Source organism: Rhamphochromis sp. 'chilingali' (genome assembly GCF_963969265.1).
Source record: "Rhamphochromis sp. 'chilingali' genome assembly, chromosome: 11".
In the NCBI taxonomy this organism is placed as follows: domain Eukaryota; kingdom Metazoa; phylum Chordata; class Actinopteri; order Cichliformes; family Cichlidae; genus Rhamphochromis; species Rhamphochromis sp. 'chilingali'.
In genome coordinates, this window is record NC_137938.1 from 11,831,779 (window position 1) to 11,847,989 (window position 16,211).

At 40.7% G+C, this 16,211-nt stretch overlaps 1 protein-coding gene across 2 annotated transcripts in view; it reads left to right on the forward strand.

Annotated features, from left to right (window-relative positions):
• Positions 1-598: 598 nt before the first annotated feature.
• The window catches only part of adamts16 (ADAM metallopeptidase with thrombospondin type 1 motif, 16), a 50,678-nt gene continuing 35,065 nt past the window's right edge, over positions 599-16,211 (forward strand). For both annotated transcript variants that reach the window (XM_080895555.1, XM_080895556.1), the window contains exons 1-4: positions 599-950; positions 1,059-1,149; positions 4,182-4,540; positions 14,787-15,144. In XM_080895555.1, the coding sequence (XP_080751681.1) occupies positions 864-950; positions 1,059-1,149; positions 4,182-4,540; positions 14,787-15,144 (895 nt within the window). In that variant the 5' untranslated portion in view covers positions 599-863. The remainder of the gene's footprint in view (positions 951-1,058; positions 1,150-4,181; positions 4,541-14,786; positions 15,145-16,211) is intronic.

Sequence of the window (16,211 nt, forward strand, 5' to 3'; positions counted from 1 at the left end):
ATGTTGGCACGCTGCCTATCAGTGCAGCTGTGGAATATTGGAGAGATGGGAGAACAGCAAGCGGATTAAACGGGGTCAGTGGTTAAATTTCAGACTGTAAACCATCACAAATTACTGATTACCTGCTCCGGGGTGTAATCTCTGAATCGCGTTTGGACCACTAGATCCACATGACTGGATTCATATATTCGAACCTGACCTTATGGGGGACATAAAGAAAACCATTTTTTTGTGTGTTTGTTAAATATCATAGCGACCATGTAAGCTGAGAAGTAGAACATCTCTCAAAGCAGGTGCCAAATGTGATTGGCTACAGGCTGTAGCCTGCTTAGGGTAAGCCCCCCTACACCAGAAAACACTCACACAGAGTATTGTGCACAGAGCTCCCTCGTCGGGCTCCCAAGAGAAACATATTCGGACTCTGTGCGATTTTTACAGGAGTCTGCCATTGCCAAGATGAGATGCGGCCTATTTAAGACAATCACATAATTTCGTTGGGAGTCAAAAGGATCCGTGGTGGTCACTGGGTAGAGAGAGAGGGGGAGAGAGCGGCCGAGTGAGCGTAGCTATGAGGGAGGGAGGGAGGGAGAGAGAGAGGGGGGGGGGGAGGTTGTAGGGCTGTCTGAGTGGAAAGAAAGAAAATGACTTGCCGGGAGAGAGGACTGGAGTTCAAGCAGTTTACCGCGATTGGAACTCCGCATGGAAATAAATGGAGACCAAAGTGGTTAAACTGAAGCCTGCATGCGAATCTCTTTGATGCTTCATTCATCTAAAGCAGAAGTGCTGCCTCTGCTGCTGCTGTTGAATTGTTTTATTTAAGATATCGATACTGCTGGGAGGTGTGTTAAAAGTGATCCACGGACATGAATTTCTTGCGTTTGTCTTGCGCAGCGTGCAGAAACTGGAGACCGTCGTTTTTCCACCTGCTGTGGTTTCTCACCCTGGGCAACGTAAGTCTGCGTGCATGCTGCTCATAAAGTTTTCAGGAACTCAAATAAGCAAGTGCTTTCTGCATAATTACTCAAACAAGTTCATTTGCACTTCTTCTTCTCGCGCAGAGCGTTCTTATGAATGCTGGTGCTGACAGTGCCGAATGTGATCAAGGCGCATCTATTCTGCTACGGTCTCTCAATTTACCTCAAAACACAGGTAGGCTTTAAACAAGAAAAACAGAGGGGGGAAGTGTTGATGTGTTTTTGCCACTGTAATGATGTTTTTGTGGGTTGCTGGTCTGTTTTATGCTTTTCAGCTGAATTAAGACAATAAATACTTCTCGCTCGCTCACCCATAAAGCGGTCAGCAGCATCAAACGGCGCTCACCTGCGTTGTGCGTTACCGCCATTCACCGCTGGGGGGCAACCTGTACCCTGACTCGGAGTCACTAGTTGGTGCATGCTGCAGAGGATCTCAAACTGTGGTCTACAGCAAAATAAGGAATTCTTTCATTCTGTAAAAGTCGTTTCACTTATTTCACGTTACATGAAAGGAATTATTTATTAACGTGTCAAGTCAACACACGTGTCAAGAACAAGAAGGGGGGGGACAAAAAAACACACACACACAATAAAAATGGCTCCCAGAGCAATCTAGCTGGGACAGTGACCAAACTCTTCCTTGAGGATGCAGTGATGCCTGCTTTGTCAATTATTAGTGCCAGCAGTTAAGAGCGAGGCTTTCATCTGTTCTTGTTTTTGTGGATCTAACCCCATGTGGTGTGATGACTCAGCAACTTCTTTGCAGTTCTCTACCAGATCTTTTGTTGTTGTTGTTGTTGTTACCATGAAAGTGCATAAATATGTCTGCATAAATGAACTCTCTGTGAGCACATGTGCGGATGTTCTGAAACAGAAAGGAATGGGAAAGCCCTCGCTTGTGTTTTGAGTTAGTGTCATAGGCAGCGCTTCAACAATTACTTCTCCTTGTTAATGTGTCAGCATTCATATGTTAGAACGAGTTCATATGCAGAATTCATATTTTCATTCCTTTATCATCTTTAAGTCAAGGTGCCCACTGGCTGAAGACTTCATCAGTGCTAATGGCACTCAGGAGCCACTAAACCAACAAACCAACAACTGCAGGATCTTGTCTCAGCCTTGTCTGTCTCTCTCTTTCTGTGTGCATGTGTGTGTGTCTGTGCGTGTGTGTGTGTATGTGTACTCTGTTCTCGCGGACTCTTTGTTTGTATACTGTCAGACATGGGTCGCCGCAGCTGTTTTTTGTGTGAGGGTGGGACAAGCAGTTAACTGGAAGCAACTGTGTGTCTATGCATTCGGGGGATGTGGACAGAGGCAAAGACAGAGAGGACCATTTTCTGGGTTTGCTTAAGAGCTTTGCTTTCCGCATAGAAAATGCTTGAGACTTGGGGCATGTGTTTGCTCTTTGCAGTCCTGTAACTCTGAGATAGATAAGACTGGTGACATGTCAAGGCTTTGCTTCCTGCCTTGGCTGCCCATGCTAAAACTTATGCAGTCGTAGCAAATCAACGTGCTTTAAATAATTCACCCGCTGCTGAGGACAGGGTGCTGTGTGTAGATACACTGAATGACCAAGATGCACCAAAAAGCAGGCATTGGCACAGGCAGGGATGACACACAGTCTGCCACCCTGCATGTTTTTCCCACTGCCAGAACCTGTCTGTCTCAGTGCTATATATACTCATTGTTAGGTCTTGCTAAAGCAGGTCAGCCTGTACGGTAACTGGGACATGCCCTTATTGACTGTCCAATGTTGTTGTTATTTCTGTGCACTTTAACCTGAAAAAAGTGACACCGTATCACTTTTGCATGGCTAAACACATTTACAGTGGCCATTCCAGTACTGTGCCAAAATCAGCCATGATGCTCTTATGTCTGTTTGCTGCCAGATTACTCTTAAAGCATCAACTGTAAAATGTTTTAAGCTGTGTGACTTAAAACACGACAGCATCGAGTGTCCCTTTTAACTAAGTTCCCAGGACAGTAACAAAAGTTATGGTAAAAATGAATAAATAAATAAATAATTTAAAATGAGAGCAATCATGCACATTTAACACAGAGCAGTGCATTGGTTAGTGCAGTCACTTCACAGAAAGCAAGTCCTCTGTTTGAATCCAGTGTGTGTGGAGTTTGCATGGTCTCCTCGTGTCTGCGTAGGTTCCCGTAAGTTCAACTTCCTGCCACAATCCAAAAGTAATCTTAATTGTCCTTTCTTAACTGGTTATATCTGTGAATATCCATGTGAATGGTTGTCTGTCTCTGTGTGTCAGCCCTGTGACAGAGTGGTGACCTGTCCAGGATGTACCCTGTATGGATGGATGGATGGATGGATAGATGGCTGGCCATCATGCACCTTTTCTATATATATTTCAAGTATATGCAAGAGTGAATATGTTCATTTCTTATAAAAGATGTCCCTTAGTCTGTTCTGCCATTCTTACTCCTCAGATGACCTTAAGCAATATTCTCTGTCACATGATTTTTCCTCAAAATGAAACTTGGACCAAGGCAGGGAGTCAGTATAAAATCAGCTACTTTTGATTTGACCTTTTGAGGAAAGCCCGTTAATTCTTATGATCACAGCATGATTAGACTTTTAACTGGACTACAACACAAGGGCTGACAATGACATTCAACCATCTCCCTTTATGACTTGCTGTTATCCAGTTTGAGCTATATAAAAGAAATAAAGTACTTGGTCAAACATGATTCACTCTCTACTAAAAGGCCTGGAATTGTCTAGAAAGCTTCCTTTTCTCGTAATCCTCTTTTGACCCCGTCAGCAAAAGTAAATGAGGCAGGCAAAGGAGAGCTAACAAAGAAAAGCAAAAAGCTGTAGTTTTAGACCGTGTTGTAACCAAGGCAGCAGCTGACACAATGTGCAGCAATTCACAATTAATTATGTTGACACAACAAATTAGTATAGATTTACCATCAGGCTAAACATTTATTTTTTGTATCTGTAAAAATATAGTCTTCTCTCATCACAGTTAAAACCTCTCAGCAGGCTTTCAGTTGCATAGTTCCAAGTTAAGAAATGTCTTTATATTTAATATGTCCACATTAAAAGACTAGATATAGTTGCTTTTTGTGGCTGCCTTTTTTGTGGGTGTTGTGATTGCAATTTTCACTCAGTGTTTCATTTGTCTTTTCACATTTCCTGTCCCTTTCCTTGCCTCTTCTTCCTTCAACATCCTTTATCTCCAGAATATGAGATTGTATCTCCATATGAGGTCGACCACCAAGGCGCTTACGTCTCTCATGAAATTGCCCACCACCAGCGCAAAAGGCGGCGCAGATCCCTCGCTTCAGACGCAGACTCATCTGTCGCTGAAAGCATCAGCGAAACAGTCCACTTCCGACTCAGAGGCTTGGGGCAGGACTTCCACATGGAGCTGAGGGACGCCTCGGAAAGCCTGATTGCACCTGGCTTCACCATCCAGGTCCTGGGAAAGAATGGCACCAAGAGCCTGAGGGCCTACCATCAGGATGACCTCTGCTTTTACCAAGGGTCACTGAGGTCAAGGGTCAACTCCTCTGTGGCACTATCCACATGCATGGGGATGGTGAGTCAAAACAAAGATGGGCTGCAGGATGGGTTCTGAAGATAAGAAAGGAAAGTCAGTAAATAGTTCAGATAAAGGGTGTGTGTGCATCTGTATCAGTCAAAAAGACTTCACGGTAAATTCATCATAAAAGTGCATCTCAGGGACATTTTTATATTGCTTAAGTTTTGGCAGCATGTAGGTTTAGCAGTGAGTTCTCTAATTGCACTCAATGACCGAGAAAAAAAAACGAGCTTGGGAGCCAAAGAAATTTGGCTCATCCTGGGACCGCTGATACTATAAACACTGAGTGTCAGAGTTCTTGTCATGGCAAAACCGGGGAGGCAGAAAGAGAGAGGTTATTGACCTTTTTTGGATTTCAACACAAAGTTTGGAATATAGTAACTTAACACCCCGAGACAAAAGACAGACAGTAAATTCAATTCAATTGCAATTCTTTCATTGTGAGACGCCATACTTTTTGATGAAACATTATGACTCTCGACAGTATGCTTCTATGGCTGTCTTTCACACAGTTCTTGAGTCAGTCCATTGTCTGTCTGATGTGCAGAGAAAATTGACTTAAATTGACTTAAAAACCCACCGAATAAGTTGGCAAAACATACACAGGAGGTTCTCGTTCCAGCGTGTCATGCATTATTAGTTGTAAGTCGGCTAATGAATAACTAATGGATGGAAAAGCTAAGCTTCATGTTCACATCATGTTTGCTACAAGCCAGGAAAATTCTAAAAATACACATGGGCCAAATATGCCATGACAATGTTTTGATGGTATTTTATCTTTACGTTTAGCACATGGCGTTTACTACATGGATATAAAAATATTTTGAATATTCCTCCAACAACGAGAAGCACCTTTGCATCATCTTGAAGGCCGCAACATTTGCAGCTGTCACTGCTTAAAGAGGATTGAAATGGGTGCAAATCCAATCCAGGTGAAATTAAACTCTGAGCACTCTAAAAGCTACACAGACAGTAAGCGGATATCCACATGCGAACCTGAGCAGATTTATTGGTGTTTAAATGATCAGCTGTATTTGTGTGTTTGGTCAGAGTGAAGCTCGGTATCTGCTCTAGCAGTGTTTGGAAGCAATTTTATTTTTCTTTCTACTCGTTAATGTATAATAAGTCCATCTTTTTTAGGCATAAAAGTCATTATTATGCAGTTTGGGCTAAAAATGCTGACTGAATCAATCTGAATTAAATCCTCTGGACTAGTTTACATTCTGTTTAGATTTACTGGCTAAATTCCAGTTCTCGCCTTGGTGGTCCTCCTGTGCTGCATGAACATAAAGAAGAAATTACTGTAATAAGCTCAAGTGAGGTAGTGCCACGCTAAGACCCCAAGTGTTATATTAACCCTCTTAGCAGTCTGGACTAGAGAACAAAGGACTTAATTAATACAAAAACTTACCTACACACTTATTCGTTTTGAAGTCAGCATGTTCTTTACGCTGGCTGCCAGTAGAGTTTAAAATGACCGTATGTACACACACAGAGCACTAAATCACCAGGCTCGAGATTATTTCTTACAAAATACACTGCTGCTTGCAGTCTTCGTTCACAGGCTCAGCATGTGTTAGTTGTTTCACACATTTGACTGTAGACTAGTGGAGACAGAGCCTTTCAGCCTGTGGCACTTGTGGCACAAGGCATTGGAACGGTCTACCACTACAGCTATGTTTAGTTGACTCAAACCTTTTTTGTTCAACCAGACTTTCTGTTGAGAATTTTATTGATTTGTTTGGTCTTATTGTTTCTTTTTATTTGCTATTATGCCACTTAATTTCATTATACATTCTACTCTTTTTCTGTTGTACAGCTGAAGCTTGGTAAAAAGAAGAGAAGTTCTCAAGTGTTCCTCATTTTGTTCTTCAACATCAGTGGAATGCTTCATTTGTCAGTTGACATCCGTTAGTGAATGCATTCAAGCCAGTGGGATATAAGCTTTCACCTGAAAAAGAAATATTGTTTGAACTTGTTTCTTTTCACAGTTTTACCAAAAGCAAATTCCCCTAAAAACCAGTTTGACCACATTTCACTTAAGCATGGCTTTTAGTGTTTTTAATTAGGCTAAAATAAATTCCATGTTGGTTTGCTGTTTATATTTCATTGTAAGGGACCACTGCTGTGTCTGAGAATTGCCCTCTAAAACTACAGGCAGAGAATGGCACATCTCCAGGGATGCTTCTCTTCTTCTGTGTGTGTGTGTGTGTGTGTGTGTGTGTGTGTGTGTGTGTGTGTGTGTGTGTGTGTGTGTGTGTGTGTGTGTCTACATTTCAGAGCAGATCCCAATAAAAGATCCAGCCAAAAGGTCCAGGGTTGCAGAGACTGTAAATGTTGTTCTCACGGCTGAGGCGGGCTAGGACAGACTGGGTCAGGGCATCATTGGGAATTTGGCTTTTTCTGATGTGAAGTTGGGAAGTGCAAAGCAATATCAGCAGGCAAAAGTATTTAGATTCTAGGGAAAAGATCAAGCTGGTTACTGATTTTCAAAAAAAGGGAAGAATGCATTTTATTAAGCGCTAAACTGCATATAAGAATTTTTCTGCATACGTTTTAATATTTAACTTCACCACTGTCACACAGTCAGTGTTGATACATAAGATGAGTTATTGCACTAAAGACCTACATACCTATAGGGTTAAACTGGCTGTGCATAGTGCCAGTCTTTTAGGGACTTAAGCCATTTACATTGTTACGTTGTGGTGTCAACGTACATGATACCTCAACGGATTTTAAAATGAAGATGTTTAGATTGATTTAACGTTAATATAAGCTTTGGTTAAGGTTCAAAGTTCTTGGACAAGTGTTCAAGTCCAGCCAGTTAATCTAAGTGTGTGTGCGTGCTACAGATGTTGCATACAACTGGTCAAAACGTCATAACAGAGTTCACTGTACTTGAAAGCATATGGGAGACCTTGCACTTTGGCCAGTTTGCTTTAGCAAGGAACAGGTAAATATTGACCGGAGCAGCACTGCACCTGGACTCCAAATGCGCAGTGATACAACTTAGATTAGACTCTTTCATCACATTTGTTTGCGCTGTCATTCTTAAAAAAAAAAAAAAATTAACACCATCCATCTGTGTTTAGAGTAAGCTGCAGGGTTAGGGTTTCTCACGCTGGCTAATCGACGCCAACAGAAGGATAATGAAAGATCAGAGTGAAAAGGAGTGACATTGACGAAGAATATAAGGGTCGTTGCTCCCTCCCTGGAAGTTTGAAGTGCTAAAATTCTTCTTGCAGGCAGTGTAACATTGTTAAAGCCTATTTATAATTTGCCTTTTCAACTCTCATCTTCTGGCAGCCCATGCAGTTGATGACAGGAGGGTGATCAGCCGTAAAAATCTCTGACTTACAAGCAATGAATTGATGGAATAAAAGTTTCAGGCCAATCCCACTGATCACCTGCCAAAGGGTTTCTTACACCAGCACACACACATGGAACAGCCCATCATAAAACAGTTCCTTCTCTGTGTCGACTTTATGCTGCAGCATGATATGCTTTAGTCCTGCTTTTATGGATATGAGGCTATTGAGGAGTGATATGCAGAAATTGTTCCAATCTGGTAACTTTCTTTTCATCCCTATGCCTACATATGGCATCTTGTGCAATTTTTGGTCCAAACAAAGGGGAAAAAAGATGTTATTCCTGAGATCTTGAAACAGAAGACAACTGGAGTTCTTTAGGTTTGTGATGACATTTTACCTCTCATCCAAGGTTTCACAGGGATTTCATCCTTAACCCACAGGTGATGGTAATGACCCATGCCTTATTTCACACCTTGAGATAACTCACATGATCAATAGTAGGTCAGTGACCTCAAGACCACTTCCAAAGGGGACAACCCCTTACTAGGGGTAAATAGCCATTTTAGACCTGTAAAAGCATCCTGGATAAGAGGTGAAACATCTTCATACACCTAAAGAACTCCAGTTGCCTTCTTTTTCAAGCTTTGTTGAAAAACCTACTCAGACACAAGATGTTTAGCATGCCGAACTAATATGTTGAACATCGTTATTGTCATCCAGCCTACCTAACAGCAGCTAGTTGACATTGTGAACTCACCAGCATGGTGGCAAAACGTAAAAGAATGTTGTAAGCCTCACAGAGCTGCAAGCATGATTTTTATCTGTAAATATGTTAACTTTGAGATTTGGCTGTCTGCAAACCCCATGCTGGAACCTGCTAGCTTAAATTATTGAGTTATTATGATTCATTTTCTCAAATATTTTTCTGTATGCAGCATAGCAGCAGCACTGTACTACCAAAGTAACAATTTGGTCTTATTGTGCCTTTTTGTATGCTATTTAATCTCCTGCTAATTTGCATCCATGAACATTACACAAAGGTATGCATAATAACCTTTTTTCAACTAGTAACTACTAATAAGCAACTGCTTACTCTCTATACAGTATGTCCTTTTTTCACATCTGTACTTTAACCCTGTGCTTCACCTACATCTGTATCAGTTTGGCTAATTTTACTCAGACTTGTAAAGCACACCTTCCTTTTGTATCAAAGGGAAATTCTTAATGTCCTGCCACTACAAATCACTTGGAAGGTATGTGTTTTCCACTTGTAAAAGGATGGGTGTGTTTCTTGCCTCGGGGCACGCAATCATGGTAATAATAGAATGCTGCACATTTCTTCCACCTCTGGGATTTCCAAGCGAATATGAGGGATGGGTCTACTGATGTTAGTGAAGCTTTGAAAAGCACATAGTGTGGTCTTGGCAGGTTGCTATCACCATTTCTCAGTAGATACTGTGCACCCAATGATGTGAGAACAGTTTTATCAAGGCTTCATCATTCATGGTTTCCTCCACCATACCACGGAGATTAAGTAATGAGGACCTCCAGTTTGTGTAATCCGTGCTGGATATTTTGGATACAGTGGGAATCTCTAATTCGTAAAGAAATGCGCATTAAACTAAAATATGACCCGAGAGAGCAATTCACAGTTGTTCAGTTAACTCTGTCAACGCAAAGCTCACAATCTGAATCCTTGTCTTCGGCTGCTGGAAGTGTAGCCATCGTGGAATCAGTGTGGATGACAAATAAAGCATTGCAGCATCATCTCTTGAAGCACTTTGTTCTGTCAAAAGACGGATTGTTTGGAAATGTGAAGCCTTGTGTTTGAGATGCCAAAGTTGCCACGTATTTTTGTCGAGGACAGCGAGGAGGGGTAGAGATAAATAACGACAGAAACATATACAGCCTACAGTCAGGTGCATCTTGTAATGCACTGAGCGCTTCCCCGCCTCATTTCCGTTTTCCTTCTGTTTCTTGCCCGCCTACCCCCCCCCCCCCCCCCCCCCCCCCCGTTCTTGTTGCTGCTTGTCTGGATGAGTCTGACACAGAGTCCAGCTGTCTGCGCCCTCCCAAGTAGTATTTCAGCATTTTATGACTGCTATTTGCACTTCATACTGCGTACTGTGTAATCCGATGACTTTGGCTATTTAGGAAAGGGACCAGTGTGACCTAATCTCTTAACATAGCAGCCTGCACACACACGCTCACGTACGTATTAAATTAAAGAAAGTGCATGTATGTTGTTTGTGCTCAACTCAAAAACTGCATAAAAAAGATAATCTGTTTTTGTCTGTAACGACATCCTTTAGCTTTGTTTAAATTCATTGCACACACAGTACAACACCTCTGCGTGTCTAGTTTTCTGTCACTGAAACTTGATGTATTCAGTAATAGAACACTTAAAATGAAATCAGCATATTTTAGAAGAGCTCACAGCCAACAGTTAAATACTGTGGTATCAACATCTGGATTGGATATCTGAAGCACAGGACAAAATATATTGACAGCATTTGTAAAACAATTAGATGCATTGATCTATCCTTCCAGAGAAACAGTCCTTTCAGTCTATGTGACAAAATGCAGATGAGAGGAAACAGGATAATATGTGGAGGAGTGACTCATGGTCCTTTTTATGATGGAGCTCCAGACACAAGCATATTAGCTGCTCATCCCTAACTTGGCTTTGCGATGCTTTTGAAAGAGCTTTTCATGCGCTCATTTAAAATATTAAAGCGACACTGATGATTTGACCCAGGGAAAAAAGTGAAGTTGCATAGACAAAATATTGAAATGCCATGACATGGCAGTAAGCTACCATGGTCAGCTCCAAAAATCACTTCGTATATGTGTAGACAGATATCTGGGAACTGCTGTGTTACAGCAATGCTGAAAAGACAAAGCAGCCAGTATACACAAACTGTAAGATACTTTAGTAAAAGAGTAAAAGAGTGAACACTGTCACTTTGAAATGTGGCCATAGCTATCTTGTTGTTCATGCTTGCTGACATGTCTCCAGTGGAAAGCCTTTGGCTTCGGTTGAAATGGCGAACCACTTGCTCTTGAACTGTTTGCTTCATGTATTGTACTGTAAATGCTGTTACAGCGAAGTATCATATGCAAATGTAAACAAAAGTGGAAATTAAAGGTTTTTTCTAACCACATGACTTATAAAGTTGGCAACATACAGCTGCAAATAAGTCAAATTTAAATAGTGCAGCTCTGAAAATATCTTCTCTGTAGATACAGTTCTTTTTGAGACTGAATGTCAGCCAGATTTCCCTGCGCTGTCTAAACTACTGCTATTAGCTATCAAAAGATGTCTGTTTCTATAACAACCGCAAGCTAAACAGTCAGTACACATGCTGCAGGTTTAAATCCTATGGTTGATGTTCTCTCACTCAATAGGTTTCCTTTCTTGACTGTCTTGTTCATTGCAATGGATTGACTAAAAATAACCACATACAACAACAAAAAAAATGATGAAAAGGGATTTTTTTTAAATGTTCTTGGCAGTCTTTCCCCTGTAGAGCTGCTTTACCATATCACCACACTAATGCCCCAGTGTTCAATCCCTGAACCACCCACACAGAAAAAATAAATACTTAGCATGTGAAGTTCTGATGGTTGGCGGCAGCACAGTTCAGGTCAGAGGCCTCATCGTGACTTGGAACCAATTGTTGACAATTGTCTGTGATTACACAGCGCCGGGGCGGGTGCCATGTGGAATCACGCACCGGTTGTCACATGTGATATAAGCAACAATCCTGGCTGGGGTATTTCTTGACCGTTGGCGGGCCAGCAATGGTGGAAGGTGGTAACGTTTTAGTAAGCCTCTTTCTCACTTCTTTCTTTCCCTCAATAACTGATCACGCACCCTCATCTTTCTGGCATGGAATGTTTTGCTGATGTTAATGCCAGAGAAGGTTTGCAACTTTGCAGTTATTGAGTCACCAGAGCGTTGGCGACCGTTGCGCATTTTCCGCTTCAGCATTCGACAACTTTACGTGGTCTGGCTCTTTGCGGCTGTTGCTGTGGTTCCTAAACGCTTCCACTTTGCAAAAATACCACTTAAAGTTGATTGTGGAATATCTAGAAAGGAAGACGTTTTACAGACTGACTTTTTGCAATGGTGGCTTCCTATTATAGTACCATGCTCGAATTCAGTGAGCTCTTTAAAACGAGCCACAATTTTTTTGCAAAAGCAGATTGCATGGTTAAGTGCTTGACTTTTACACTCGTGGCAATGGGACTGAAAACAGCTGAATTCAAAGACTAAGCAGTCTAGGCCTACATTTGTGTCCATATAGTGTTGCTGTTTGTAGGTAGCTTTCATCTGTGAAACACCAGTTACTGTATAGTGGGAAATGATCATTATCTGAATATGGGACATCTGTAAATAACAACTGCTCTCCTCTGGCTTGAGCATACAACTTGACAGTAGGATTTGAAAAGTACCCCAGCAGCCTGCCCCTCCACCCCATTTTACCATTAATGTCACACTCTAGGAATCATGTGGTCAGTTGGATATATAATTCTTTCATTTACCTGTGTTAATATTCATAATTTGATAATATTGCAAGGAATACGCCATTCTGACAGCTGTAGAACCAATCATGCTAATTACTTCATAAATGCACAGTACTGACAATAACTTTTTTTACTACAGTATGTGATTAAAGCTGTAAACTGCATGGTCATTGTGGTCATAGCTGACACATCTGTATCGACCTCATAGTTTTCACATGCAAAGCTCAACGCGGTACTTTCCATAGACTCTGCTTCGCTAGTTCTCTGACCTGTATGAAGGGTAAACGGCCCAGGTTGATGAGTGATGATGAAAAAATTGGTTCTGAAGACCTTGTCAGCATGAAAGACATCACTGTTTGAAATTTGCTCCTGCGAGTCTAACTTATTGCTACCAGAGATTCCCCTACTTAGAGATATGGAAACATCTGCAGACATCCACACATGCAGACTTTTGAGTTTCACATTTATGAGCCCTGATTTTCCAGCTGTCTCTCCCACTGTTTTGTCTCACACACAAACTTCCACTTTGTACTGTGTAAGGACTGACTTATGCACATACACACACAAAGACACATTAATACACACTCACTACCTCACCACTGCAACTGTGTCACTGTGTCTCTGTTAGCCAGCATCTGACTGCAGGGATGAAGGGCCTCATACTCCACTCACAGTGAAACAAAATGAAAGAAAAAAAGCAGTGGCGACTGTAGTCATTTAAACATATTTTAGGGAAATGGTTGTAACTGCCAAGTGCAGTTAAAGTACAAACACTACATGCCAACTGACTGTCATCACAAATGTGGTGCATGTTTAGAGAGACTGAGAGTGAAAAAGAGAAGAAGAGAGCAAGGGAAACCATCTCCAACTGTCTGAATCTGTTGTGTTGATAGAAGTTTATTGAAAAGCTGAATATGAAAGCTGAAATGTCTCTTTGACACAGACAGGGATAGAGGGAAAAATAAAGCGAGAATAACGTCAGCTTAAAAAAATATTGTGAATAATTGTCACTGTAAAATGTAGAGATTCAAAAAGGCTTTTGACTCAGTTTATCCACTGAGATTAATAACAACATGCCACTGCTACAATTCAGACTGACCCAGTTAGAACATTTATAAATGAAAATTGCTGTGTCCTTAAATATGTGCAGATATATTGACAGTCATGTGAAAAATAAGCATTTCACAAGATTCTATGCAATTCTTGAAGAACTAAGTACACCCCATTATTAAGTAGCGTGCATAATGACCTTTGGCAGCGTTAACCTGAAGTAATTCTTTAAGACTTTTGTGGAGGAAATTTGGCCCTCTTCTTTACAACTTTATGGGCATTCATTTATCCGCAGCTTTCTTAAGGTCCTGCCAAAGGATTTAAAACCTTGTTGGGGTCTGGACTTTAACTGTACAACTGCAACACCTTGATTCTTTTCTTTTTTAACCACTCTGTTGCAGATTTCCTGCTATGCTTGGGATCTTTACCCTGTTGCATCACCCATTTTGACCTGACCTCCAGGTCAGGAAAGTGCCAGCAATTCAGATTAATTAATTTAATTAGTAGCCCCTAACAGCTGGTACTGTACTTACTTTGTACCCACACTTTCTTTCAAAACTTTCTTTTTCAAGTGGCCATATTAATTGGCCTTTTACAAAAGCAACCTGTAACTGAATGTCTAAGTTATGCTGTGGCACCAAAAAAGCACACATTGATCTTCATATATAGTAAAAGGAAATTGTTGCTGCTGAAGATGTTCATGTCGCCCATTCTCGTATTCCATGTTGTATTAAAGATATCACAGGATAAACAGAGCTGGAAATGGGCTCTTAAGAGCTTCTCTTACATACATGCTATACAGCATATATCATGTTTATGCCACCAGCCCATTGGGTTTAAAATCATTCTGTCTGACCAAGTTTGGTTTAAATTTAGGTGAGATAACGGTTGACCCTGAACAGTAAAACAGATGTTAAACATGATGAAACGTGGCCAGTGACCTAAAGAGGTTTAAGGGAGGCGGGTTCAGAGCGACTAAGGGTCAAACCTTGACTAATTGCTAAAAGAGGCAGACTGGGTAGCTAAATGAAAAGCTGGCGAGAGTAATTATCGTAACGTTATCATTAAAATATATGACTGCAGCCCTTTGGGCCTTTTTCAGTGGAAAAGAATTTGTGAACTTTTGAGGTTTTAGCAAACAATATTTCATTATTGGGTCACGTTTAAATATTTTTTCACAAAAAAGTTGGGAAGAGACCCTCTTTTTTCAAGATTGTTTGGCCTGAGAAAGATTTTTTTGAGGGTTTTCCACATGGCTTGAGTGTAGACAACATGGGTGCAACAGTAGATTAGTGCAGCCTAGGTAACAGGTTGTGCTGTAAAGCTAATCAAACTCTCTATTTTGCCTCTAGTCAGGTTTGATCCAAACACAGGATGCAGAATATTTCTTGAGACCCGTGTCACACGGCTTGGCGCAGATGGAGAACTTCACAGCGCCCTTCGGTCATCAGCCACACATCCTCTATAAGAGAGAAAGGGACTCCCAAACACAGCGGCAACATGTGCTTCAAAAGAGATCCGCTGACAACACAGTGTTTGAACATCAATACAAGGGACTGCAAAAACAGCATGACAACAATAACAGCAACACTCAAGCTGACCTGATAAAACATCATGGAAGTGGCCAACAGCACAATGACCATCGCCATGACAGCGACTACAGACATGGGGAGAAGCAGAAGCAACACTTCTGTGGGAGAAGGAAGAAATGTATGTAAGGGCAATTTCTCCTTCTAATGCTAATGTAACATTGTAGTATTCCTCTTAAGATTTACATACATTATTGATTCCTGCACCTTCCTATTTGCTTGTTATAATACTTTTAAACCTCTAATAATTTGGTTTACATAGTGTTTATTAAAATCAATTTCACCTTAACCCGGAAACTTGCAAAAGAATTTGCAAGCACTGCTAACCTAACAATGTCTCTTGACTATAGGGGTCATAGATCATTATGTGTCAACTAGCCAAATCTCACTGGTATTTGGGTTTTCACGGTCAAACAGAAAGTAACAGCACCACTAAACTTTCATTTTAAGTGCTTAATCTGGCCGGCTAGGTAAAGTTTTTAACAACGAGGTGGCTCTTATTGCCAACTAAAGTCAGCCTCATAAATCCTCTTCTTCATGGATGGCTAGGCACTGCTAGATTGTAATAGATAGAGTAACAGCTGTACCAAACAAACTACTGAAGGGGTTTTTTGTTTGGTTCGGGTTATTTTTAACTCTCCTTTGTTGCTTTGTCTTGGTTTTTTGGCAAGAAGAAGAATTTGGACTGGAAATATCAAGAATTTGAATTGGTAATTCAAGATTCTGCTTTTAAAGCAATTATCAATCTTGGTAATTGCTTTAAAAGCAGTATTAAATAACGAAGAATGCAAAGAACATTTAGATTAGTAAAATGGGAAAAAATAATATACAAAATTTTTCTGGATTGGTGACATCCTAAGTGTTTAAGAACCAAACAATGTTATTTTATTTTGAGGTCAGCCTTACTCACATATTCTCCGATTTAGGGTGGATTTGATATTGGATCACTTTTTACTAATTTAATTATAAAAAAAAAAGCCATGAAGTCATTTTTGCCCTTTTCAGATTTTCATATGAAAACACTTAACACTTACTAAATAACCTTCTTATCCTTCGATAATATTACATGTGTTTACATTTGTGGTTTACTCTGTTTGTAACAGCTTCACGAGGGTGGCTGGTGGAAGCATCAAATTGCTATTTAATGATGGTAATATCATCATATTTGTGCAGCAAACATTCACAAAT